Source organism: Rhinoraja longicauda, chromosome 15, assembly GCF_053455715.1.
Source record: "Rhinoraja longicauda isolate Sanriku21f chromosome 15, sRhiLon1.1, whole genome shotgun sequence".
NCBI classification, from domain to species: Eukaryota; Metazoa; Chordata; class Chondrichthyes; order Rajiformes; family Arhynchobatidae; genus Rhinoraja; species Rhinoraja longicauda.
The window spans coordinates 6,135,175-6,162,202 of NC_135967.1; the positions used below are offsets into that span (position 1 = coordinate 6,135,175).

The following is a 27,028-nucleotide window of genomic DNA, read 5'->3' on the forward strand; positions in this document are numbered from 1 at the left end:
CTCATGATCAGGCCCTGCAGATTTATCCACCTTAATGTGCCACAAAGCCACGCGCAACTTCACCAGTTATATGTTTCAGACCATCACTTTCTCTCTTCTGAACTCCCTGATTTCCATGACCTTCCCCACTGTAAATACAGACAAGAAACATTCATTTAAAATCTTGACTGTCCCCTGTGGCTCCTCAAATTAATGATCGCATCGATCCTTCAATGGAACTATTCTTTTCCTCTTTGTTCTTTTACTGTTAATGAGCATAAAGATTCCCTGAGGATTCTCCGTTACCTTCTCTGCCAAAGGGTTGAGATGAAACCAGCAGCAGCCAAGTGAGTGAAACCACGTGGCCCTGAAGCACAGTTTGTGTCCCCTTTTTGATCTCCTGAAGTGGTGGAAGCAGATACAAGGACAACATTTAACAGGCAGGGACTGGAGGAACACTGACTTTTTGGAGGCGTGTGCGATTAGTTCCAATTGGCATCATGGTCGACAGAGACACTCAGGGCTGAAGCTGTGCTCAACTCTTCTATATTCTAAATAGCATTAATGACACACTCCAGGTTTCTAACCGATGCTGAGGTTCAGCAGAGGTTCTGCCTCGCTCTGGCTACCTTCCCGAATCTGCCACAGTCAATGTGTTTTACATATTTGAGAGTCTCCTCAGATTATTATTTGTGGAAGTTGCAACAAATGGGAAGATAATGACTGGTTGGAGGAACAAATGGAGCTCAGAGTGAATCTCCACAGTTTCTTAAAGGTGATAGGAGAGGTGAATGAGTTGATCAAAAAGACATAAGGGTCTGAAGAAGGTTCCCGACCCGAAACACCACCTATCCATTTTCTCCGGAGATGCTGCGTGTCCCGCTGAGTTACTCCAGCATTTTGTGTCTATCATAGGCGATGCTTTGGGGTAGGAAGGAACTGCAGGTGCTGGTTTAAACCGAAGATAGACACAAAATGCTGGAGTAACTCAGCGGGACAGGCAGCATCTCAGGAGAGAAGGAATGGGTGACGTTTCGGGTCGAGACCCTTCTTCAGACTGAAAAAGGGTCTCGACTCAAAACGTCACCCATTCCTTCTCTCCACAGACGCTGCCTGACCCGCTGAGTTATTCCAGCATTTTGTGTCGATCTATAGGGGATTCTTTCCTTCATTAGATATTGCATAGAATATACTGTATGAAAACTAGAAGGTTATACTGGAACTGGTTATAGCACATCTGGTCAGAGCTTGAATACATTTACAGTTATAATGTTGTGGAGTCATCCAGCACATAAACTGGCCTTTTGGCCCATCACGTCCATGCCAGGCATCAAGCATCCATCTGTATAAACTTCATTTGCAAGCCTTCAGTGCCGATATTCAAATGCTCATCCAAATACCTCTTAAAGCCAATGCAAATCTCTGTATCTACCACCTCCTCGGTGAGTGTGCTCCAGATTCCAACCACCTTCTAGTTAAAAAAAGCCTAAAACCTCTGTCCTTTTGCATTTGACATTTCCACTCTGGGAAAAAGACTCTGACCATTTAGAAGCATAAGAAACTCTAGAGGCTGAAATCCGACCATCTAACATATTCCAGTGAACTCTTGCAGACTGTTAAAAAAAGAGTCGAGAGGGTTTTATTGTCACATGTTCCAGGTAGAACAATGAAATTCTTACTTGCAGCAGCACAACTAAACATGTAAACAAAGTACTCTGCAAACAATATAATAAATGAGAAAAAACTTTCAGTGTGTGTGTGCATGTTTGTGTGTGAAAATATACACACACACTGAACGTTTTTTTCTCGTTTATTATATTGTTTACACACACGCACGCACACACACACACGCATATATGTGTATATACATACACATAACATCAAACAGTGATAGTGCTAAAAGTGAAGCCAAAATGTCAAAGTATGGTTTGAACTGGTATTCAGTCGACTGCCATAGTTAAATTATTCACCACTAACATCAAAATTCCCTTTGGACAAAGCAGGAAACCAGCCAGTCAGATGCAGCAATTGTTAAAACCGCAAATTGGAAATTTCAGTGCTATCGCTTACTCCCAGGCAGAAAATCGACCTTATCTTATTTACACAGCGACTTAACATGATGTTGTAAATTATGTCCAACAGTTGTATTTCCTGCCCACACTTCTTGCAGCACAAGCCGCAATAGAAGATCTGTCAGCCCTACAAGTCTTCAGGAGTTCCAATCAGATGGGGTAGTCTCATTAAACACAAAGCATTGGATCGCACTGTTGTTTTCCTGGCCTGCATTGTAGATGATATGAAAATATGCTGACACTCATTAAGTGAGATGGCAGTTCATTCACCACCTTAACATTATCTTGCAACAATAATAAGGCAAAATTATTACATACATTGTGTTGGAAGGAACTACAGATGCTGGTTGAAGGGAAGATAGACTCAAAATGCTGGAGTAACTCAGTGGGGCAGGGCAGGCAGCATCTTTGTAGAGAAGGAATGGGTGACGTTTTGGGTCGAGATGGTGCCTATCCTTCTGAGTTACTTCAGCATTTTGTGTCTATTGCATACATTACTGATTCTGAATCGCAAGAGCACAAAAACGTTTGTGATTATATTTGGCAAATAATGAATTAAAGTTGTGACTCTGATCTTGTGAACAACAAAGGACCAAAGGAAAGTTTTTTCCTCTCTGTAATTTACCAGCCACTTTTTAAAGCTGGTAATTCGTAATTCCGTTAGAAAGATTACAATTTTCCATGTTATTTCCTCTGCTTTAAAACCTTGCCTTTCTCCAACACTTTTTTGTGCTTCATGTTCAGCAAACTGTAATATTATTGTTGCTGAATAAATTAAACTCAAAAGGGATAGCCCAAAAACATCCGTGAAATGATGTGATTTAACACCAACAAACATGGGCATGTTTTTTCTGCATGGCCTCACCAGAGTGTTCACATAGTTATTGGTATTTTTTTATTATTAGTTTTTAGGTACCTGAGAAGCAACCCACGCAAGTCTGCTGTCAATGCTGAGCTTTAACTGACTGTTGAACTGCAAAAACAGACTGGAGTAAGACCCTCTTCCACTTCCAAAGGCTCAGACTGCAATGTTTTAGTCCTAATGTCATGAGGAAATAAAAAGACAAATCAGTTCTGATTGTCAGGTGCTTAAATCTACTTCCAATAACGCTATTCTAATTTAACACTATTTAGGGGGCAGCATGGTGCCACAGCGGTAGAGTTGCTGCCTCACAGCGCCAGAGACCCAGGTTCGATCCCAACTAGGGGTGCTGTCTGTACGGAGTTCGTGACCCGCGTGGTTTTTCTCCGAGATCTTCGGTTTCCTCCAACATTCCAAAGACGTACAGGTTTGCAGGTTAATTGGCTTGGTAAAAAATGTACATTATCCCTAGTGTGCGTGGGATAGTGTTAATGTGCGGGGATCATTGGTTGGCGAGGACATGGTGGGCCAATGGGCCTGTTTCCGTGCTGAATCTCCAAACTAAACTGAACTAAACTAAACTATTCCCTGAAGATCCTTCACTTGAATGCCGTCATGTCACACTGCAAAGAATGATAAAACTTTAGAACAACTAGTATCACAAAATCATTGGGGCTCGATCAGCCTTGCTTGCTGAAATAACTGAGTTGCTATTGAGTTATGCAGACCCCAGATCCGAAGTATACTTTCAGTATCTGGGCAGTCGAAGCGATGGAGATCTGGAGACTCTGAATAGAGAAAACAGTCCATTCGGATCTGTAAATATATAAGACAAAAATGTCAAAGTCAAAACTAGTAGTGTTGATCTCAATTATCCCAGAAAAATTAGAAAAGAAAGACGAAAATGAGTCTCTTAACTAGTTACTGGTCGGGTAACCATTGGGCATGTTCTGCAGAAGATATAAAAACAGAAAATATTGGGAACATTCAGCAGGCTAAGCAGCTTGTTGGGACCTGAAACATTAACTTCAAATGATATGCAAGTATGAAAACATCATAATTATCGTTACTGAACAAGTAAAACAGGAAGGTATTTATTTCACAAAATGCTGGAGTAACTCAGCAGGTCAGGCAGCATCTCAGGAGAGAAGGAATGGGTGACGTTTCGGGTCGAGACCCTTCTTCAGTCTGATGTCAGGGGGGGTGGGACAAAGGAAGGATATAGGTGGCGACAGGAAGATAGAGGGAGAACTGGGAAGGGGGAGGGGAAGAGAGGGACAGAGGAACTATCTAAAGTTGGAGAAGTCAATGTTCATACCGCTGGGCTGCAAGCTGCCCAAGCGAAATATGAGGTGCTGTTCCTCCAATTTCCGGTGGGCCTCACTATGGCACTGGAGGAGGCCCATGACAGAAAGGTCAGACTGAGAGTGGGAGGGGGAGTGGTGGGGAGCTCAGCCACCGGGTGATCAGGTTGGTTAAGGCGGACTGAGCGAAGGTGTTGAGCGAAACGATCACCGAGCCTGTGTTTGGTTTCGCCGATGTAAAGAAGTTGACATCTAGAGCAGCGGATACAATAGATGAGGTTGGAGGAGGTGCAGGTGAACCTCTGTCTCACCTGGAAAGACTGTTTGGGTCCTTGGATGGAGTTGAGGGGGGAGGTAAAGGGACAGGTGTTGCATCTCCTGCGGTTGCAGCGGAAAGTGCCTGGGGATGGGATGGTTTGGGTAGGAAGGGACGAGTGGACCAGGGAGTTACGGAGGGAACGGTCTCTGCGGAACGCAGAAAGGGGAGGGGATGGGAAGATGTGGCCAGTAGTGGGGTCCCGTTGTAGGTGATGGAAATGTTGGAAGATGATTTATTGGATACGCTGGCTGATGGGGTGGAAGGTGAGAACGAGAGGGATTCTGTCCTTGTTATGAATGGGGGGAGGGGGAGCAAGAGCGGAGCTGTGGGATGTAGAAGAGGCCCTAGTGAGAGCCTCATCTATAATAGAAGAGGGGAATAATGAAGAATGGTCTCAACCCAAAATGTCACCCATTCCTTCTCTCCCAACATGCTGCCTGGCCCGCTGAGTTACTCCCGCATTTTGTGTCTACCTTCGATTTAAACCAGCATCTGCAGTTTTTTTCCTACACAAGTAAATCAGGTAGACACGAAATGCTGGAGTAACTCAGCAGGACAGGCAGACTCTCTGGAGAGAAGGAATGGTTTTGGGTCGAGACCCTTCTTCAGAAGAAGAGGGTCACAACCCGAAACATCACCCATTCCTTCTCTGCAGAGATGCTGCCTGTCCTACTGAGTTATTTACAGTATTTTGGGTCTATTGTCAGTGTAAACCAGCATCTGCTGTTCCTTCCTACACGTAAATCAGGAGTCTAAACCTGAATTAATGAATTTGAAATGCGAGTTCAAATTCTACCTCAACAATCCATGATTCTCAAATTAGTTCTTAGGTTTTGATCATGCTGACTTTCACCAGCTGTCCTGACTGGAAATACCAATGTTCAGAGGTTCCCACATTTATTTGAAAGTAATATGTTCAGGACACTCTGATACATTCTGGACACTACATCAGTGGATTTAGTCTGCTGTTGGATTTCTCTTGGGACAAAGAGGAGACGCAGTGAAGGATGCATCTCCACGAGGGAGACCATGTTTACTAAAGTAGGCGGAATATATAGTCCAATAGAAGTTAACTAAAAAGGCAATATGGAGAGAAAACAAGATGAGAACCCATGGTATTAGAGGGAAGATACTAGCATGGATAGCAAGTTGGCTGAATGATATAAGACAAAGAGTGGGAATAAAGGAGCCTTTTTCTGATTGGCTGCCACTGATTAGTGGTGTTCAGCAGGGCTCGGTGTTCGGTCTGCTACTCTTCACGTTATATATTATTGTTTTGGATGATGAATTTGTGGTCAGGTTTGTGAGTGAGGTTTGTGTGATATGGTTTGTGTGATATGAAGATAGGTGAAGAGGCTGGTAGTGTAGAGGAAACAACGAGTCTGCAGATGGACTTGGACAGTTGGGAGAGTGGTAAAAGAAGTGGCAGATGGAAAACAGCGTTGCAAAGTGCACGCTTATGCATTTTGGTCAAGTCAAGTCAAGTCAATTTTATTTGTGTAGCACATTTAAAAACAACCCACTCTGACCAAAGTGCTGTACGTCAGTTCAGGTACTAAGAAACGAACATACAATGGCACACAAACATAACAGCACATACATAAACGGTTCACAGCGCCCCCTCAGAGGGTCTCAAACGCTAGGGAGTGGAAATAGGTTTTGAGCCTGGACTTAAAGGAGTCGATGGAGGGGGCAGTTCTGATGGGGAGAGGGATGCTGTTCCACAGTCTCGGAGCTGCAACCGCAAAAGCGCGGTCACCCCTGAGCTTAAGCCTAGACAGTGAGTAGCCCCAAGTCGGCCGACCTGAGAGACCTGGAGATAGAGTGGTGGGTTAGAAGATTTTTGATATGGGGGGGGGGGGGGGGGGGGCAAGCCCGTTTAGGGCTTGTAGTAGGAATAAAGGCGTAGACTATTTTCTAATTGGGGAGAGTATTCAGACATTAGAGCTGCAGGGACTTGGGAGTGCGGGTACAGGATTCTAAAGGTTCATTTGCAGGTTGAATCGGAGGTAAGGAAGGCAAATGCAATATTAGCATTCATTTTGAGAGCCCTAGAATATAAAAGCAGGGATATAATGTTTAAAAGATGATTAATCTTGTAAAACCTCTGCTCCAAATAGATATGTAGGCTGTCCCAGAATACATTCAAAATAGGGGGTAGGCAGATTTTTAGACTAAATGTTAAGTGGTCTTGGGAACAGGCTAAGACAGAACTGAACCCTAGGCCAGATCAGATCAGATCAGATCAGCCATGAAGATATTAAATTGCAAGCAGGCCTACTCCTGTTCTTATTTCTAATGCTCAGATAACTGAAAAGAACAGTAATGCACTGAATTTCAAGCCATACATTTTATTTTCTGTCAGATGCATCATGTGACAATATGCCATCCTGTTTGGGCACCACATTCGCGCAGCTGGTAGAGCCACTGCCTCACAGCAGGAGAGACCCGAGTTCGAATCTGACCTCAAGCGCTGTCTGTCTAGTTTGTCTGTTCTCCCTGTGATTGCATGGTTTTCCTCCCACATTTCCAAAGATTTACAGGTTTTTAGGTTAATTGGCTTTTGTAAAATTGCCCCTAATGTGTAGGAAGTGAAACTAGGATAACAGAGAACTAGTGTGAACGGAACATCGATTGTCAGGGCAGACTCGGTGGGACAAAGGGCCTGTTTCCATGCTGTATCTCAAAACCAGAAACTTAACTAAAGCAGAAATATCATACATGTTGAGTGTGGGGGGAGGGCAGAGCAAACAGCAATTGGAGTACCTTCATTTAGTTTAGACTAGACCAAGTGGACCCGTTGGGCCCAAACCTCTCCTGCATTGGTGCAGCAACCTGTCCTCCCCTCTCCCCTCTCTCCTCAACTCCCCCTCCCCTCTCCTTTCTCCCCCACTCCCCCCTTCCCCCCTCCCTCCCTCCTCCCCTCCCCCTCCCCTCCTTTTAAACTTAAAAATGTGAATAACTTTAAAAATATAACACTGATTTCAATAAAACTACTTGCATTATCACTAAAGTGACGACGGTGAGTAAGGTGGGCCTAAAATTGTGGCGCTATCATGGTTGAAGTTCAGTCACAAACAAGATAACAAACGAGAGTTTTAGTATATAGATACACAGCGAGAAAACAAGCCCTTTGGCCAACTGAGTCCACCCCGACCATCAATCACCCATATACTAGTCCCATCCTACACACCAGGGACAATTTACAGAAGCCAATTAACCTGCAATCCTGCACGCATGTCTTTGGAATGTTGGATGGAACCAGAGCACCTGGAGAAAACCCACATGGTCACGTGGAGAATGTACGAACTCTGTACAGACAACATCCGCAGTCAGGATAGAACCCGTGACTCTGGCACTGTAAGGCAGATACTCTACCACTGTGCCACCATGCAGTTATGTTCTTGAGAGATTTCCCACACCATCCATATGAGAGCCTAGATGGTTCCAAAAGGGAAATACTTTCCAATCTATTAGTACTCAGGCAAATATGTCTTGTTTACAATTGATTTCTGGAACATCAGCTAAATGGGTTCTGTTTCCAAGGTTACTAGCAGCTCTTTTCAGCAAGATTAGCACTTTATGTTTGTGACCTGGTGACATTTCAACATATATTTATCAAAAAAACAATCTTATTCCAAAAAAGCTGACACTAATTTTGCACACAAGGATCAGGGTAAATTCTGAATGACTTGTTTAACAACTTATGTCATTCGGAATTCCAGCTTTTTAATTTACAAGCTTTTCATTAGTTTCAGAAATGTGCAAAAGGCCAACCAGATCTTTGAGCCGTTGGAGTTCTGCAAATATAAAGTGTCAGTTAAATGTCTGCTAAAATATGAGGAAGCAGAGAATACCCAATTACCCAACAGTTCATAACAACAATATGGCTGTTTTATCTTGGTACAGTTTCCCAAATATTTTACAGGAGCAAAACCAAACAAAGTCAAGGACTGAGCTATATCAGCAGACAACAAAAAAACCTGATCGATATGATAGGTATTAAGGCGCAGGACAAAATCTTAAAGAGGAAAGGTGAGGATGCAGAGTGGTACATGGGAATTCTGGTTTTAGGTTAACGGTACTAAAAGCATAGTCAGTAAAAATGGACCAGTCAAAGTGGGAAATAACAAGAGGCTGGATTGAGGATGCACAGATAGATTGCAAGTTAACTCTTAGAGGATAAGGAGAGTGAGACCTTTCAAGGCTGCAGTGTGACATAAATAGTTACAAAGACCTGCACATCACAATTACATTAAGTGAAGGTGTACAAAAATTGGTAGATTGAGATCATGGAGTCAGAATTTTTCCACTTAGTTTTTAAACCAAAAAGAAGTGTCATTAATGCAGCCTAATTAAAATTAGCCACGTCAGATTTTGTTTCAGGATTGAAGACAAAGTAACCAGAAAGGGTGATGGATACATTTGAATCTTCTGAATCAGCCGACCATGAGGGACCTTATCAAAAGCCTTACTAAAATCCATGTCGTCAACATCCATCACCCTACCTTCATCAGACTCAATCAAGTTAGTGAGACATGACTTGCCACATACAAAGCCATGCTGGCTATCCCTAATTGGCCCATTCTCTTCCAAATAGGAGTAAATCCTATCTCAACAAAATCTCTCTAACAGTTTCCGTACCAATGACGTGGATTATAGTTCCCTGGATTCTCTCAACTTCCTTTCTTAAACAAACAAAACTGGCCACTCTCCAGTCCGCAGGGACCTCGTCTGTGGATAGAGAAGAAACAAAGATCCTCATTGAGGCCCCTGCAATCTACTCTCTTGTCTCCCTCAATTACCTGAGATAGATCCCCTTATCCACCTTAATATTTTTCAAGAGCTTCAGCACGACCTTCTTTTTGATCTCAAACTGCCCTAACATATTTGTATTCTCCATACTGATCTTGCTGTCCTCCAACTCAGAGATTCATAAAGTCATACAGCGTGGAAACAGGTCCATGGCCCAACTTGCCTACACTGTCCCACATGCCCCATCTACACTAGTCCCACCTGCCTGTGTTTGGCCGATATCCTTCTAAACCTATCTATCCATGTACCTGTCCAAATGTTTTTTAAAAGTTGTGATGGTACTCCTCTGGCAGCTTGTTCCATATACCTACCACTCTTTGTGCAAAAAAGTTGTCCCTCGGGCTCCTGTTAAAATTTTCCCCCTCATCTTAAACCTATGTCCTCTGGTTATTGATTCCCCTACTCTGCGTTAAAGACTGTTCATTCACCATACCTATTGCTTTCATGATCTTATACACTCTGTAAGATCACCCCTCATCCTCCTGCACTCCAACAAATAGAGAACTAGCCTGCACAACCTCTACCCAAAGGCTCAAGCCGTCGGGTCCGAGCAACATGCTTGTACATCTTCTCTGCACTCTTTCCAGCTTGATAACATCTTTCCCATAACATGGTGAGTAAAACTGAACACAATACTCTAAATATGGCCTCAGCGATGTCTTGTACAACTGTAACACGACCTCCCAACTTCTATACTCAATACAGTAAATCCTTGTTTTAATGGATCCCGTTATAACAGATTTTGGTTATGGTGGACAGACATGCCGATGCCACCCCGGCTCGCACCATCTCTCCAGCCCTGGCTTCCGATGCCATTCCCGCCTTGCAAGGTGCACTTGCGAGCCCTTCTTCACCCACCGCAAGGTCCAGTTGACACGGCTGTTGTTGCGGCTCTCATTGTAGCCGCCCCGCTCTCCACCTCCACCTCCACTCCACTTTTTGTGCATTAACCATCATTCACAGTGCTTTGTTTTAACTCCAAACAATAATAATTTGGGGTGGCACGGTGGCGCAGCGGTAGAGTTTCTGCCTTAAAGCGCCAGAGATCCGGGTTCGATCCTGACTATGGGTGCTGTCTGTACAGAGTTTGTACCTCCACCCAGTGACCTGCGTGGGCTCTCCCGGTCCTCGGGTTTCCTCCCACACTCCAAAGATGTGCAGGTTTGAAAGTTCATTGGCTTTGGTAAAATTGTAAATTGTCCCTAGTGTGTATAGGATAGTGTTAGTGTGCGGGGATCATTGGTCGGCACGGACTCAGTGCGCTGTATCTCTAAACTAAAACTAAATAATACCTTTTTCCTAAATAATCCCTTACTTGGTTATAGCAAACAATTGGCAATAACGGACACCATCCCCCCCCCCCCCCCCCCCATTGTCTGTTATAATGAGGGTTCACTGTACTCTGACTGATGAAGACCAATGTGCCAAAAGCCTTCTTGACCACCCTTTCTACCCACAATACCACTTTCAAGGAACTATGCACCTGCACTCCTATATCTCTTTGCTCACCAACACTCCCCAGAGGCCTGCCCATTCACAGTGCAGTCCTGCTATGGTTAGACTTCCCAAAATGCAACACCTTACAGTTCTCTGTGTTAAACTCTATCCTCAACCTACCTGCCCAACCATCCTGAACTAGTTTTTCCAAACTAAATGAAACTACAACGCCTGAGGCATGTTCCAGGCACTCACCACTCTCGATGTAAAAAAAAACTTGCCCCACATCCCCTTTAACGTTTCCCCCTTCAACTATAATTAAAGCTATATGTTAAAGGTATGAACTCTCGCCTTTAAAATTTCTACTCTAGGGTAAAAGATCCTGTCTACCCTACCAATGCCTTTCATCATTTTGTATACTTCTATCAGGTCTCCCTTCAGCCTCCAACACTCCAGAGAAAACAATTCAAGTTTGTCCTGGTAATGGGGTGACCAGAACTGTACACATTATTCCAAATGCTGCCTGACCAAAGTCCTGTAAACTTGCAACATCTTTCCCTATCTCTTATACCCAACCCTTGAAAGCAAGCATACCATTTATCTTATTTACCACTATATCAACGTGTTACTACCTGATCTCTCTGTACATCAATGCTGTTCAGGGTCTTGTCATTAACTATATACTTTCCCCTTTTATATATATACTAGACCAAGTGGACCCATTAGGCCCAAACCTCTCCTGCATTGGTGCATCACCCTGTCCTCCCCCCCCTCTCTCCTCGATCCCCCCCCCTCCCCCACTCCCTTCTCCCCCACTCCCTCCTCCCCCACTCCCTCCTCCCTCCTCCCTCCCCTCCTTTTAAATATTAAAATGTGAATAACTTTAAAAATGTAACACCGATTTCAATAAAACTACTAAAGTGACGATGGTGAGTAAGGTGGGCCTAAAATTGTTGCGCTATCGTGTACCGTTTTGGCTGAAGTTCAGTCACAAACAAGATAACAAATGAGAGTTTTAGTATATAGATGACAAACAACAGAGGTCCCAGCACAGATCCCTGCAGAATTACCCAGGTCACAGTATCTAACAACTTGCTGAAAACTAGGATATTACTTGAATAGACCATATCCACTCTGGCACTTTGTCTTTTTTGTAAACCAGCATCAGCAGTTCCTTGTGACAACATGTCTATTTTTAATGGTTTAATCCCATCGAATTATAAGCAACATATGTTACCTTAAAATGTGAATATTGAAGTTGTGTGAAATGGAAACGAAACAGAAACAATATCCAAGAATTTGAGATTATAGGGCGAGGCCACTTAATTTATACAACCCCAGAGGTGAGCACAATGTCAACAGGGTTTTGTGCAGTTCATAATTGCAATGGACGCGGCTATTCACAATATGTAGGAAAAGAAACTGCAGATGCTGGTTTAAATCGAAGGTAGACACAAAATGCTGGAGTAACTCAAAGGGTCAGGCAGCATCTCAGGAGAGAAGGAATGGGTGACGTTTCGGCTGTAGTACAGACGTGGCTGTAGTAGCGAGTCAACAGCCCAGCACAAATTGGATTAACAGCACATCATATTTCGCTTGGGCAGTTTACACCCCAGCGGTATGAACATTGACTTCTCCCACTTCAGGTAGTCCCTGCTTCCCCCTCTATCCCCTCCCTCTTCCCAGTTCTCCTACTAGTCTTCCTGTCACCGACTACATCCTATCTTTGTCCCGCCCCCTCCCCTGACATCAGTCTGAAGGGTCTCGACCCGAAACGTCACCCATTCCTTCTCTCCTGAGATGCTGCCTGACCCGCTGAGTTACTCCAGCATTTTGTGTCTACCTTTGGCTATTCACAATGTTTCTCAGCCCTCTTGTGGCATATTTTTCTGCTGAGACCGCAAGGAAATTTGTTTTCTCCAGAGACGCTGCCTGACCTGCTCAGTTTACTCCAGCTTTTTGTGTCTCTTAGAAAATTTGATGAGGTGACTTGATGTTTTATACTGCACCTGCCTGACCATTACCCGGTGGAACAACATTCCCAAAGTACCATGTCCAGTACCTATAATAAACCTGTGCCAAGGTAAGCTTTCACGGAAATGTGCGCCTTGGCGAGGAAGGCGGCTCGCAAGTGTTCGTGACACTCCAGGTAGTCTGCGCAGTGTCCGTGATACACCAGGGAATCTGCGCAGTGCCTCGCCAGTGTCCGTGATATGCCAGGGAATTTGCTCAGTGCCTCGCCAGTGTCCGTGATACGCCAGGGAATCTGCGCCGTGCCTCGCAGTGTCCGTGATACGCCAGGGAATCTGCGCCGTGCCTCGCCAGTGTCCGTGATACGCCAGTGAATCGTGCCTCGCCAGTGTCCGTGATACGCCAGGGAATCTGCGCCGTGCCTCGCCAGTGTCCATGCTATGCCAGGGAATCGTGCCTCCCCAGTGTTCGTGATACGCCAGGGAATCTACGCAGTGCCTCGCTCATCCCTGTGATACATTTTAGAATCTGCGCAGCCACTCACTGGTGTCCGTGATACGCCGGGGAGTGTGCGCAACCGCTCGCTAATCTCCGAGATACGCCGGGGAGTGTGCGCAACCGCTCGCTAATCTCCGTGATACGCCGGGGAGTGTGCGCGCGCGGCGCCGCGCGGGGCAGCGGCAGTTGGGGAGCGAGCGCGAGCGGGAGGCGCGCGCCGGTCAGCCAGTGTTAGTGCGTCAGAGCTGCTGAACGTCGGGTTTGGAGCCGCGGACATGGTGAAAATTGGATTCAACCCGCCCGCCGGCCAGAAGGACGCCAAAGGAGGTCTCCTGCTCCCCGTGCCGGTGAGCCGTGTCCGCAGTGCGGCGGAGTAAGGGTCGTGTTGCGCTCGCCTGGGAATCGGACGAAGTCCACCGGCCCCGGACCCCCCGGCCCACAGCACAGGCCCGCCCCCGGCCTACAGCATAGTAGGCCCACCTCCTCCCCCTGGCCTACCGCTCAGCCCCAACCCCCGGCCTACAGCACAGGTCCACCTCCCCCTGGCCTACCGCTCATCCCCCCGGCCTACAGCACCCCACCTCCCCCTGTCCTACAGCCCAGGCTGCCCAACCCCCGGCCTACAGCCCAGGCCTGGCCCCTACTGGAGCAGGGTCTCCCGCAGCTGCCGGTACCGGAAGGGGGGGGGGGGGGTTGCGGCCCGAGAGAGGGGGGGGGGGGGTTGCGGCCCGAGGGGGGGGCGGTACCGGGGGGGTTGCGGCCCGAGGTGGGGCCGGTACGGGGGGGGGGGGGGGTTGCGGCCCGAGGTGGGGCCGGTGACGGGCCGGGGGGGTTGCGGCCCGAGGGGGGGGGCGGTACCGGGGGGGTTGCGGCCCGAGGTGGGGCCGGTACGGGGGGGGGGGGGGGTTGCGGCCCGAGGTGGGGCCGTTGACGGGCCGGGGGGGTTGCGGCCCGAGGTGGGGCCGGGACTGGGGGCGACGGCCCGCAGCGCGTCTGCTCCGTGTCTGCCGCAAGGCCAAGGGATTAACCGGCCGCCAGTCTCCTGGGAGCGGTTTGTTTGTGTAATTGAAACGTCTGTTGTGGCTCGTGAACAGGAAGAGCTCTCACTTCCCCGAATCGCTCCCTCTCGGGGTGTTGTTGTTGAGGAGGCAGCAGGGCAGGGCAGGGCTCTCTTCCGAAATCCTCACGTTGTTCTCTGCGTGTTTATTTGTTTAAATACGAACAATGGGTTTAAAACCCTGGGCGTCCATCTGCAGATTAACAACAGACAATAGGTGCAGGAGGAGGCCATTCAGCCCTTCGAGCCAGCACCGCCATTCAATGTGATCATGCTGATCATTCTCAATCAGTACCCCGTTCCTGCCTTCTCCCCATACCCCCTGACTCCGCTATCCTTAAGAGCTCTACCTAGCTCTCTCTTAAATACATTCAGAGAATTGGCCTCCATTGCCTTCTGAGGCAGTGAATTCCACAGATTTACAACTCTGACTGAAAAAGTTTTTCCTCATCTCCGTTCTAAATGGCCTACCCCTTATTCTTAAACTGTGGCCCCATATTCTGGACTCCCCCAACATTGGGAACATGTTTCTTGCCTCTAACGTGTCCAACCCTTTAATAATCTTATGTTTCGATAAGGTCCCCTCTCATCCTTCTAAATTCAAGTGTATACAAGCCTAGCCACTCCAGTCTTTCAACATATGACAGTCCCGCCATTCCGGGAATTAACCTCGCAAACCTACGCTGCATGCCCTCAATAGCAAGAATATCCTTCCTCAAATTTGGAGACCAAAACTGCACACAGTTTACCCTTTCATGACCAAAGCAGTACTGTCCCACTTCTGAAATAATTGAATATTGTAGTTTAAATCAGAAAGGTAGTGTTTGTTTCCAAAAATTCTCTTCTATTTACACTATCCCGCTCAAGTTAGATTTGTATCATCAACAATACAGAATTTTCAAAATGATGTGCAACTGTCAGTAATGGGGGAAAGTTCCAGCTTCTTCCTCTTTTTCAGTTTGTGGTTTGTACAATAAATGCCTGAATTTGGTCTGAATTGGGAGAGCGATATTGGAATTAATTGCCAACGTATGTCCTCAGACAGGAGGGAGAGCTGGTGGAGGGATTTGTATATGACTGCCAACCAAATTGGTGCAGTGGCGTCCTGTCCAAATATTATTGCCCCATGATATCAAGTCACTAAAACGAAAACTTATTTTGTGTTTATTAACTCCCCCCTGCCACTTGAATTCCATAAGAACAATTTTATTATTTCTCTTAAATGTTAAGGTAGTGATTTGCAAATTCCATAACCTGAACCAAGGGATGGGGGAATGGTTCACCTATATAATCAAAGATTTTCAAGTATTATCTCATCAACAAACTGACCTGTCAACCAGAGGAATGTTTCCCAATTTTTTAAGGGGTAAACAAAGCTTGGTTAATGCCTGAATAATGCTTTTTTTCTTGACACTATTTCTGCATTCTAAAAAAGGCCTTGGTTACTGATATAGGTTTTTGTAATTAAAATTTCCCAGTTATCATGGTTGGAATTGAACATTTCTTTCTGAATGTAGACTCAAAATGCTGGAGTAAGGCAGCATCTCTGGCGTCTCTTTGCTTCAGCCTGAAGAGGGGTCTCGACCCAAAACTTCACCCCGTTCCTTTTCTCCAGAGATGCTGCCTGTCCCCCCCTCAGTTACTCCAGCATTTTGTGTCTACCTTTGATTTAAACCAGCATCTGCAGTTCTTTCTTACACATTTCTTTCTGAATGATGTTTTGTCCTCGGGTTCAGTCCAATATCAGCCAATAAGCTGCCATATTGTAGCTGGTACTTCCTGATGAAAGCAATCCCAGTGTTCTTTGATTTGAGATGGCATCTTGATTTATGGACATTAGCTAACAAGTTCTAACCTTGCTGACTTTACCTACCCATCATGCTGCAAAGAAATAATGGATTTCTTCACCATTGAAAGCTGAAGGTTTTTTTTGATTTGTTAAAAATGTCACTTAATTATACATCACAGTCAGTGGTAGATAATAACATGAATACTGTGTCAAAATAACATTGTACCCATAATATGCATAAGATTTGACTCTGCTTAAGAATTGTCCGTTTCTCGTTTAAAACCGCACATTGATTTGACCTGTACGTATCAGGAAAATTTGTCCTTTGTGCGGCATAGGGTTTTTTGTTCAACAAATATATGGAATTGAGTTATTGAAGCTGATGACTCAATGTGCAAGTTAGGTTTCAATGTCCTGTTGTGCATATCCGTGAAATGGCTTGTGCAGTGTTAAATTGCAGACTGATCTGATATTTGCAGCAGAAGTAGAACTAGTTAAACTACTGGTAGTAAGGAATCTGAAAAGACTACCTTTTGGCTGAGCATTTTAAAGACTGTCAAGTACAAATTTTGGACTGTAATTTATAAAGGAATTTTTGTATGAAAAAAAAAAAGAATTTCCATTTTTAACTGATCAAACTAACCTTTATTTTAGAAAATCTTTCTTTTAATAAAATATGTAGAAAGAATATTACCTAAACTCTATTAGGAATAATAATTGGAGGATGATTTGCTTAGATTTAGCTCGCAGGGCTAAAGGAATTAATGGATATTGGGGAGAAAGTAGGAAGGGGGTACTAATTTTAGATGATCAGCCATGATCATATTGAATGGGCTGGCTCGCAGGGCCGAATGGCCTACTCCTGCGCCTATTTTTCTATGTTTCTCTGCTAAGATTTTAGAATGGCATTAAATGTTTTTTTAATTTGTATTTTGTATAGGATCCAGAATCCGCTGTGGCAAGTAGGGGTGATAATGCCACAGGAAGATGTTTGTTTACACTTCTTGGACTGGCCTTCATACTATCTGGCTTAATAATTGGAGGAGCCTGTCTGTATCGATTCATTGTTCCAAAGGTAACTTATGAAAGCACTTGCACTTTGAAACATGTGTAATAAATGATACATTATGCATTTTTAAGTTAGTTCATTCACTTAGCAAATAAAAAATTGCTAACATTTTCATTAATTTCTTAACATCGTATCTTTGTATCGAAGGTTTTACTGTGATCATCCTAATTTTTGCCAATGATTAATTAAATACCTTTGGGGAGTCCTCGGGCACGCACACCTGAGGTGGAATATATTGTAGACTTACCATGATTTCATAGTCTTAGCCTAATTTAATGATCATGGTATATTTGGCAGATTCGTCTACTTTGGTAGCTGTTACAAGCCTTGAAACATATTCTTAGCCTCTTGCAAAGACGCTATCCCCCACTTTCAATGCCAACAGGCTTTCCAGATGACAGGTTCATGTGCACGTCCTCTAACCTCATCCTCTGCATCTGGTGTTACAGATGTGGCCCCCTGTACATCAGCGCAACCAAGCATAGACTTGTTAACCATTTTGCCAAACACGAGCTTGTTCCGTCAACGCCTACTGGAACTCCCAGTCACGAACTATTTTAAGTCCTCTTCCCATTCCCATACTGACCTATCTGTCCTGGGCAGCCTCCATTACCAGAGTGAGACCACACACAAACTGGTGGAACAGCACCTCATATTCTGCTTAGGTAGCTAACAACCCGATGGTATGAATTCATCAATTTTAGGTAACCTCTTAGGTTACCAATTTTAGGTAACCTCTGCCCCATGCACCACCTTGACATGCACTTATTTCTCCTTCCCCGTAGAAATCCACCATGTTCCCTGGACTGAAGAGCTGTAGTAATAAGGAGACATTGGATAGGCTGGGTTTATTGTTACTAAAAGGGAGGAACTGAGAGGTGACACTTTAGAATTTTACAAAATTAAAGGGCACAGATGGGATAGATAGGCAGATTCTTTTTCTCGGGGCATGGGAGTCTAGAGCTAGAGAGCACAGATTTAAATAGAGAGAAATTTAAAGGAGATGTGCGGTGTTTTTCACACAGCACAAATGGAACTAGCTTTGATAAACATCTGGTTGGTATTGATGAGTTTGGCTAAAGGGCTTGTTTCTGTGCTTATGACTCTGACTGTAAGACAGGGTGGTGATTAACTGGAATGAACTAGAAATTCACATTCAGATGTTTAAAAGGATTTTGGGCAGATACGAAAGGTGTACAGGGATAATGGCCTAATGTGAGCGAATGGGATTAGTGAAGGTGGGCCTCGTGGTGGTCAGCATGGAGAAGGAGAGCTGTAAAGGCCTGTTATTTGCTGTTCATTTCTATGTTCAGTTCAGTCATTGGTCAGTTGAATTGTAGGTTAGTAAATTGAGTTATGGTGTACCTGTAGGAGCCATAGAAGCAGTATGATGGCATTAATCCTGAAATTATGCCACTTGCACAGGATCATAAGAGTTTGCCACAAATTCTTTGTGTAGGATTGGTGTTAGTATCAAATTTGTACATAATTTCAAACCCAGAATATTATCTTGGAATCTTCTTGAAATAAAATTAGACTGTCTTTTTTAAATGTGGGTTTTTAATTGTGCTTTTCCACTAGAACAAAGTATTTCATGGTGAAATGCGATACGTGGATTCTAGTATCCCACCACATGCTCCAGAGACAAAGGCTCCATATTTCCTAGCTTTGGAAAATGTACAGTTCTTGGGAGATAATAAAAATGTGGCTGTGATCAATGTCCCTGTTCCAGATTTTGAAGATTATGATCCAGCAGTCATCATTCATGATTTTGAGTTGGTAAGATTAGCTCTTACAATTATGTTTTAGATATGTTTCAGTGATATGTTCATTCTTAACTCTGCAACCCTGTTTTTTTGAAGTGCATTATCTTGTCTATAGCATTAGTATTGCACTCTTATTGCATGTTATCTGTAAATTATATTTGTGGACTGAAAATAAGTTTTAGGAATGCATTAATTTATAATGCTAGATAACTAAGAATTGGTCTATGGTAGAACCCTGCTAATCTGCAGAATGTAATGGTAATTTAAAGTTTGTGGACTTTCAAGGTTGAATTACATATGCATTGTGAAACATTCAGCATTAACCTTGTTCAACTGTTTCAAAGTACAATTGAAATCTTACACCTCAGATGATATAAAATGTATGTGTGGTGGAAGAATACAAGTTTCATTTGTCAGGTTTTTAATGTTGTACTTTGAATATAAAGGAAGGATATAAAACATTTATGGGTGTTGACTTTTCAGGATAAGGTTGGCAGATTTTCTCCCATGAAGATAATTTTAGTGTGACCTCCCTTATTGTTGCCCTTATCCATATCGTCCAAACTTGTTGATAGGCTTAATGAGCATCATTATTATTTTCAAATAAACTCGTGACAGGGATGGTGCTGACCTATTAGATGAATCACAGTGCATTGGAAAAGTTTGCATCTTACTCTGAATTTTTTACAATTGTCCAATTGCTGTAACCATGAAATATTGGTTTTAAGTACAGTTTTTGATTAATTGATAGAGGGGTAAACATCCAAGTTAAACTTTTTTAAATAGTGTTTCTGGTTTCTTAAGTTCTCTTGCTTTCTATTTTTAGCTTTTGACTGCATATCTCGATCTGAGTTTGGATAACTGCTACGTGATTGCATTGAATACTTCTGTTGTAATGCCTCCACGCAATTTATTGGACTTGTTCATGAGACTCACAGTAAGTATCAATAATGCATTTTTGCCAGTCAAGAATAATACTTCTGAACTTTAGCTCATCCAGGTTGGAATTTTTTACTGGGAGTCCCATCTCTGCCCCCATGGGTATCATAGTCATACAGCATGGAAACAGGCCCTTCAGCCCAACTGGCCCCATCTACACCAATCCCACCAGCTTGCATGTAGCCCATATCCTTCTATGGTTAGAAAAGGTTGCCCCTCAGGTTCCTATTAAATCTTTCCTGTCTTACCTTAAACCCATGTTCACTTGATTCCCTTACTCTGGGTAAAAGATTTTGTGCAAGTACCCTATCTATTCCCCTCATGAGCTTCTACATCCATATAAGATAATCCCTTTTGCTTCTGCGGTCTAAGAAATAAAATCTTAGCCTGCTCAATCTCTCCCTGTAGCTCAGGCCCTCAATTCCTGGCCACATCCTCATAAATCTACTCTGCACCCTTTCCAGCTTAACAACACCGTTCCTTTTACACGTTGAAGAAGACCGAACACTATGCTCCAATGTGGCCTCGCCAGCATCTTATATTCTTCAGTATTGTTGTCCACAAAAGATTGGGTACTGTGAAATGATGAATATAATTGTAATTCCTTCAGCAATGTTGAAGGTGAAATTTAAATGAAAATCAAGTAAAGAGAGAATTGGAATTGGCCCATATCCTAATTTTTCATCAGAAAGAAAATTTATTTAACGAGACTGGATAGATTAGATGCTGAAAGCATGTTCCTGCTGGCTATATATGTAAGGGACAAGTCAATCAAGACTTAGATGAGTATGTTTTTAAGGCTGCTAGACCTTTGTAATTCTCTACCACAAATCAATGAAAGTCAAATTATTCAATATATCAAGGGATTGTGTCTTTGGAATGAAGGCATTCAATTTAGATGATATTGAATAGCAGAAGAGGCTCGAACATTCAATTAGCCTACTCTTTTTCTGTTGCAATAAGTATTCTATGGAGAAACAATTTGCTTGATTTGACAAATAGCCTTTAAAGGTAAAAAGCCGCCCTTGGTGCACACGTTGAAGTTACGTTACATGTGATATACCATTGTAAAAAGATTCAAACCAAATGCATTATGATGGCAGCATCCTATAATAGTATTTCCATGTCTGGATTCTTGTTGTCACTGACTTAAATATTGCAAAAAGTCCATTAAACTGAGACAGATCTATATTTAACTTTTGTTATGCAGCCCAAATTTAAAAAAAATTATCACAACTTTGGAAGAGTTTCAACATCCATATCAGCTTTCAGGTCAAAAGCAGAAAAGTGCATGTAGTTTAAAAAAAAATAATGTGCTGAAGTAACTAAGTGGGTCAGACAGCGTCTCTGGCGAACATAGGTGATGTTTCAGGTCAGGACCCTTAAGACTGATTATGGGGATGGGGGAGAAGAAAGCATGAACAAAAGCCTGTTTGAGGAGGCTTTGATAGATGGTTGGACAAAGGAATGTAAGTGGAGGAAAGGTGAGGGGAGAGAAATAGGTGCCGGTCCAGAGAGGAAGATAAACGAAGGCTGGGTTTTTATTTTAAGATTACCGCAAATTGGAGAATCCAATGTTCATACTGTTTTATTGTATGCTACCCAAATGAAATATAAGGTGCTGTTCCTCCATTTTGTGTGTGGCCTCACTTAGGCAAAGCAGGAGGTCCTGGACAGAAAAGTTAACATGGGAACGGGTGTTAAATTGGTTAGCAATCAGGAGATCCTCAAGGCCATGCATGCAATTGTTCAGCGAAACGATTGCCCAGTCTATGCTTGGCTTTGCCATTTTTCCAGGAAACCACATCAGGAACACAGAATGCAGCAGTTGAGTTTAGAGGAGGTGCATGTGAACTTCTGTCTCATCTGGAACCTACAAACCTGCACGTCTTTGGAATGTGGGAGGAAACTGGAGCACTTGGAGAAAATGTGCACGGTCGTAGGGAGATCGAACAAACTCCACACAGACTGCACCTAGACTCGGGATCAAACCCGAGTCTCTGGTGCTGTGAGATAGCACCTCTACCGCTGCTCCACTGTCACCAACTCCTAGATAGATAGGGTAGATGCAGTCTTTTATCCAGAGTTGGTGAATGAAGAATCAGAGGGCATAGGTTTAAGGTGAGTGGGGAAAGATTTAATAGGACATGAGGCACAACTTCACACAGAGGGTGGTGGGTATATGGAAGGAGCTGCTAGAGGACGTAACTGAGACAGGTACTATAACAATTAAAAGACATTTGGATAAGTAAATGGATAGGAATAGGTCAAACGAGGGCAGGTGGGATTAGTGTAGGTGAGTATCTTGTTTGACATAGGCAAGTTGGGCCAAAGGGCCTGTTTCCATGCTGTATAACTGACTAATCAAGACAGTGAATACATTACACAACATCAATCGTATCAATCGTATTAAAGAAAAACTTCAACTTACAATAGAATTTCTTTTCATTTATAAATATTTGATGTATGTATTTTTCAATTACTATTTGTAAAGCAAACCCACTCACCTGAGTAGTGAAGTTTCACTATACTCTTTAACAATTTTTTTTCAGATTAGGAGCAAAAATGGTTTATTAATGTATATTTATATATAATATTCCAAGTGCAGTCTTATCAAGGTCCTAGATAATTGCAGCATGATACCTTCTGGCTTCAAATCCTTTTGTAATATGACAAAGTTAATATGCCATCTCCTTATCACATCCGAAGAAAGTCAGGGACTTATGTTTTCTTGAGGTCATGATGCAGCTCTAGAGGACTTTGGTTAGGTCGCATTTGAAGTATTGCGTGCAGTTCTAGTCGCCCTATTACAGGAAAGATGTGGAGGCTTTGGGGAGGGTGCAGAGGAGTTTACCAGAATGCTACCTGGATTAGAGGGTTTCAGCTACAAGGATAGGTTGGATAAATTGGATTGTTTCGGCTGCAACTGGCCTTTGTGAACAGCTGCAGCTGGGACTGTAAAATGGAGTTGCTTGCAGATGGACTCAATGGGCTGTTCTGGACATCCTTTGCTAACTGGGGGATATGGTGGTAATCTTCTTGATCTGTATGCAAAAAAATGTATTTCACTGTACACGTGATAATAAAGAAACCATTGGGCGGCACAGTGGCGCTGCCTAGAGTTGCTGCCTTACAGTGCCAGAGACCCAGGTTTGATCATGACTACGGGTGCTTGCCTGTATGGGGTTTGTATGTTCTCCCCGTGACCTGCGTGGGTTTTCTCCGGGATCTCTGGTTTCCTTACACACTCCAGAGGTATACAGGTTTGTAGGTTAATTGGTTTGATATAATTGTAAATTGTCCCTAATGTGTGTAGCATATTCCCTAGTTGTGTGGGGATCACCGGTCGGCGTGGACTCGGTGCACCGAAGGGCCTGTTTCCACACTGTCTCTCTAAACTAAACATTCTCTGGAGTGTCAGAAGTTGAGGGGAGAATTAACTATATAAAATTATGAGCGGCATAGATAGGTTAGTCAGAACCTTTTTCCCGGGGTGGACGCTAGAGGGCATATCTATAATGTGAGAGATGGAAAGTTCAATGGAGATGTTCAGGGCAAGTAATGTGTGTTCAAAACAAAAAACCTGCCCTGCACAAAATAACAATATTTGTACACATGGCGGGGACCTGGAGCTAAGGGTGGTGGTGGAAAAGGATGCCTCTTTGTTCTCGGCAGTGTAGCCCGACCGCCCCCTCCTCTCCTCAGTCCGGTCACCGGGTACGCTCTTGTACAGTTCTGCAGCACTCGCCAGGAGCTCCCTTTCTGCACCGGTGGGGCACTCGCTGGGAGCTTTGCACAAACACTGTGGGCCAATTGGCCCATTTCTGGGCAATTGGTTGTACTGTATGCAAAAATGTACTCTATATACTGTACTATGTTCTAAATTTCTTTACAGTCTTTTTCCCAACAAAGGTTAATCATGTCCACTAGATTTTTTGCATTTCTATTGAGGGAAATGGATCCTTCCCATAAACTCTATCTGGACTTCTCACAATTATGTTGATTTATTTTAATCTTAAGTCTTCGTTCCGCAGAAGAAACTTCAACTAAACGCTCAATCGTAAGAAATTCTGCAAACTTGTCACCACTACTTTAAATTTTGTGACCAAACTTGTCACCACTACTTTAAATTTTGTTACGTAATTGAATTGGATATTTTGATGTTAACAGTTGTACAGACGTAGATCGGTGCAGCAAGATACAGTCTTTTGGCTCATAGTACCTGTGTTGATCATGATGCCAATTTAACTGTATAAACAATGTTTTTTTTTTAAGTATCCTTGAATTTGGTTGATGATGATCAGGAATTTAGTACAGAAAAAAGCTGAAAGTTTTTTTTGTTTTTCTTACTCCATCTGATTTTTCTATTTATTTCTATGATATTCTTGATTGGTACTTTTTGTTGACAAAATTGAGAATTTGATTATTAAGGCTTTGCTCCCTGAACATTGGTATTTAGTTTAGAGATACAGTACAGAAACATACCTTTCAGCCAACCAGTGATCCCGCATATTAACACTATTCTACACACGCTCTAGGGACAATTTTACCAAAGACAATTAACCTACAACCCTGTATGTCTTTGGAGTGTGCGAGGAAACGAGCACCCAGGGAAAACCCATGCGGTCACGGGGAGAGATAACAGACAGCAAATCTACCGCTGCACCACGGTGCATGACAGGAATTTGTCAATCATTTATTGAGTAAAAATCCTTTTTCAGGTAATCATTCAGAAATTGTAGAAGAATTTAACTGGAATTTAAAGATATTATTTTTCTAAACAGACTGGTTCCTACTTGCCTCAAACCTACCTTGTTCATGAAGAGTTGATGGTAACTGAACGTATTGACCATGTTGATGATTTGGGTTACTTCATCTACCGGCTCTGTTCAGGGAAAAAGACCTACAGATTGCAGCGTAAAGAGATGCTGAAAGGTACTGTTCTTGAACTGTTAAAATTTCTATTTTAGTTGGCAACCACCATTTGGATGAAACAATTTTAATCAAATCTAACTCCTCTTATTCTTTACCCTATACCTGTGTCCTTTGATTTTGGATGTCTCCGTTTTGAGGGAAAGGTTAATCTTCACCTAGTCCTATCCTGCACGAACCTCACCCGCCCAATCTCCTTGACTCCAAAGGAAACGGCTACAGTCTGTCCCCATGCCTAAAATGTTTCACCCCGGGCAACATCGCAGTAACACTCTTACTCTTGTCTTCAGCTCATTCACATTCTTCCAGTGTGGTAGCCAGATATGCACATGCACATACTTTTTCTTGCTGTCATCTAATTAAGTGAAAAAAATATGTACCATGGCCTCCCTACCTCAGTGCCCTGGCTAGTGAAGACTAGTATTTCACATGCTGCTTTTACATTCAGGGGAAGGTACCTGGGAATGGAGTGGTTTGGTTGGGAAGGGATGAGTTAACCAGGGAGTTGCTGAGGGAATGGTCTCTGTGGAAGGCGGAAAGGGGTGGAGATGGGAAGATGTGACTAGTGGTGAGATCCCGTTGGAGGTGGCAAAAATGTTGGAGGATTATGTTCTGTATACGACGGCTGATGGGGTGAAAGGTAAGGACAAGGGCGACTCTGTCCCTGTTGCAACTGGGGGGAGGAGAAAAAGAGCAGAGCTGCGGGATACCGAGGGGACGCGTGTGAAGACCTCATCTGTGATAGAGGATTGGAAGCACTGTTCCCTAAAGAATGAGGACATTTTGGATGTCCTGGTATCGAACACCTGTATTGGGCGCAGGTGTGGTGTAGACGGAGGAATTGGGAGTAGAGGATAGAGTCTTTGCAGCAGGCAGGGTAGGAAGTAGTGTAGTCTAGATTGTTGTGGGAGTCTGGGTTATAATAGAAGTGGAAAGTCTCAGCTACCATTATGAAAGGAAGTCCCCTTGTTAACTTACTCACCTGAATGTTTGTCTCGGTAAAACTATTGGTGAGAATTTCACGATGGGTGAGAGGAGAAACTAGTTTTGGCTATTGGTATGAACTTAGTAAAATAATGTACACTTAAGCTTCTCGTACTGACCAAATGTATCTTTTTCATTCGAAGGAATCCAGAAACGCTCAACAGTAAACTGTCGCCGAATCAAGCATTTTGCAAATAACTTTGTCACTGATACTATGATCTGTGAACCATGAGAAATTAGTTTTTTCCCTGGCTGATTTTGGATGCTTTACTCCTGCAGTAGTCTTAATAATCTATAAGTATGTGACAATCAAAAGCCTCTTTAGGTTTGCTTTGCTGTTTGTATTTTAACGCAAACACTATTGCTTCACTGAAAGGTTTTTAAAATGCAGTTTTTGTTTGCACTGTCTATCAGTATCTATCTACAAACTTTGCAAAAGTAGTTTATATTCCTAATGTATTTGGTCTACTCTGAAGAATTAAAATAAAATATTTGTGTCAGGTAATGAAAAAGCAATGTTCTCTTTTCTAGCAGTTCCCTTCCATAAAGTACTTTTAATGATTGGTATGTGCCAGTGTAATGGGATTGGAACTTGTGCAACTACTGTATTGAGATTATCAATTTGTAGTGTAAATGTTTAAATTGTATTAAATGCCTTGTTTTTTGAGTGTATCATGGAATAGTTTAATGTTTGCATATTGAATATCAGCTCACTTACAATGCAATCCTAAAATCGCTTTAACTGGTTTTGTCAGCTTTTTAACTTACAAACAAGTTCTGAACACAAATGTTTATAAAACTCCACCCATTGATTATATCTGGTTGAAACAATTACAGAAGTGGACACCATTTTTATGAAGCAGATTTATTGAACCTGGGACTATCTTATGGTATAAATATTTAAATTACTAACCCTGTGGAGAATTTAATGAAAGTAAACATTAAATGTCTATTAAAATATTGCAGCCTGGTTTTTTTCCACGGTTCAATGTTAGCCTTAAAAGCTGGTTTTAATGACCTGAGATTGTGTGATATTATGCGCACTGAAACGCGGTTCTCCAAACTAACAGCTAACTAACAGCAAAAATGCAAATGTTTTAAGAACTCAGCAGGTCACGCATGCTGATGTTGGAATCTTGAATAACTAAGTCTTGTGTCCAACTAATACGTAACGCCAGTTTATTCAACACTCTTACCTTAATGTCAATTTTGATTTTGATTTCATGAATTTGTAA

At 43.1% G+C, this 27,028-nt stretch overlaps 1 protein-coding gene across 1 annotated transcript; it reads left to right on the plus strand.

Annotated features, from left to right (window-relative positions):
- The first annotated feature begins 13,379 nt into the window (after window positions 1-13,379).
- On the plus strand, window positions 13,380-26,753 carry LOC144600495 (integral membrane protein 2A-like). The gene is made up of 6 exons (XM_078412140.1): window positions 13,380-13,604; window positions 17,044-17,178; window positions 18,754-18,951; window positions 19,765-19,875; window positions 24,662-24,812; window positions 25,937-26,753. The coding sequence occupies exons 1-6, from the start codon at window positions 13,533-13,535 to the stop codon at window positions 26,023-26,025; spliced, it is 756 nt and encodes a 251-aa protein (XP_078268266.1). The 5' UTR covers window positions 13,380-13,532; the 3' UTR covers window positions 26,026-26,753.
- Window positions 26,754-27,028: the final 275 nt, after the last annotated feature.

Bases quoted from the DNA above. Each gene is read 5' to 3' on its own strand.
- LOC144600495 (XM_078412140.1), top strand. From the start codon at position 13,533: ATGGTGAAAATTGGATTCAACCCGCCCGCCGGCCAGAAGGACGCCAAA. The intron at 13,605-17,043 runs GTGAGCCGTGTC...TATTTTGTATAG, and splicing joins GTCTCCTGCTCCCCGTGCCG to GATCCAGAATCCGCTGTGGC. The intron at 19,876-24,661 runs GTAAGTATCAAT...TTTTCTAAACAG, and splicing joins ACTTGTTCATGAGACTCACA to ACTGGTTCCTACTTGCCTCA.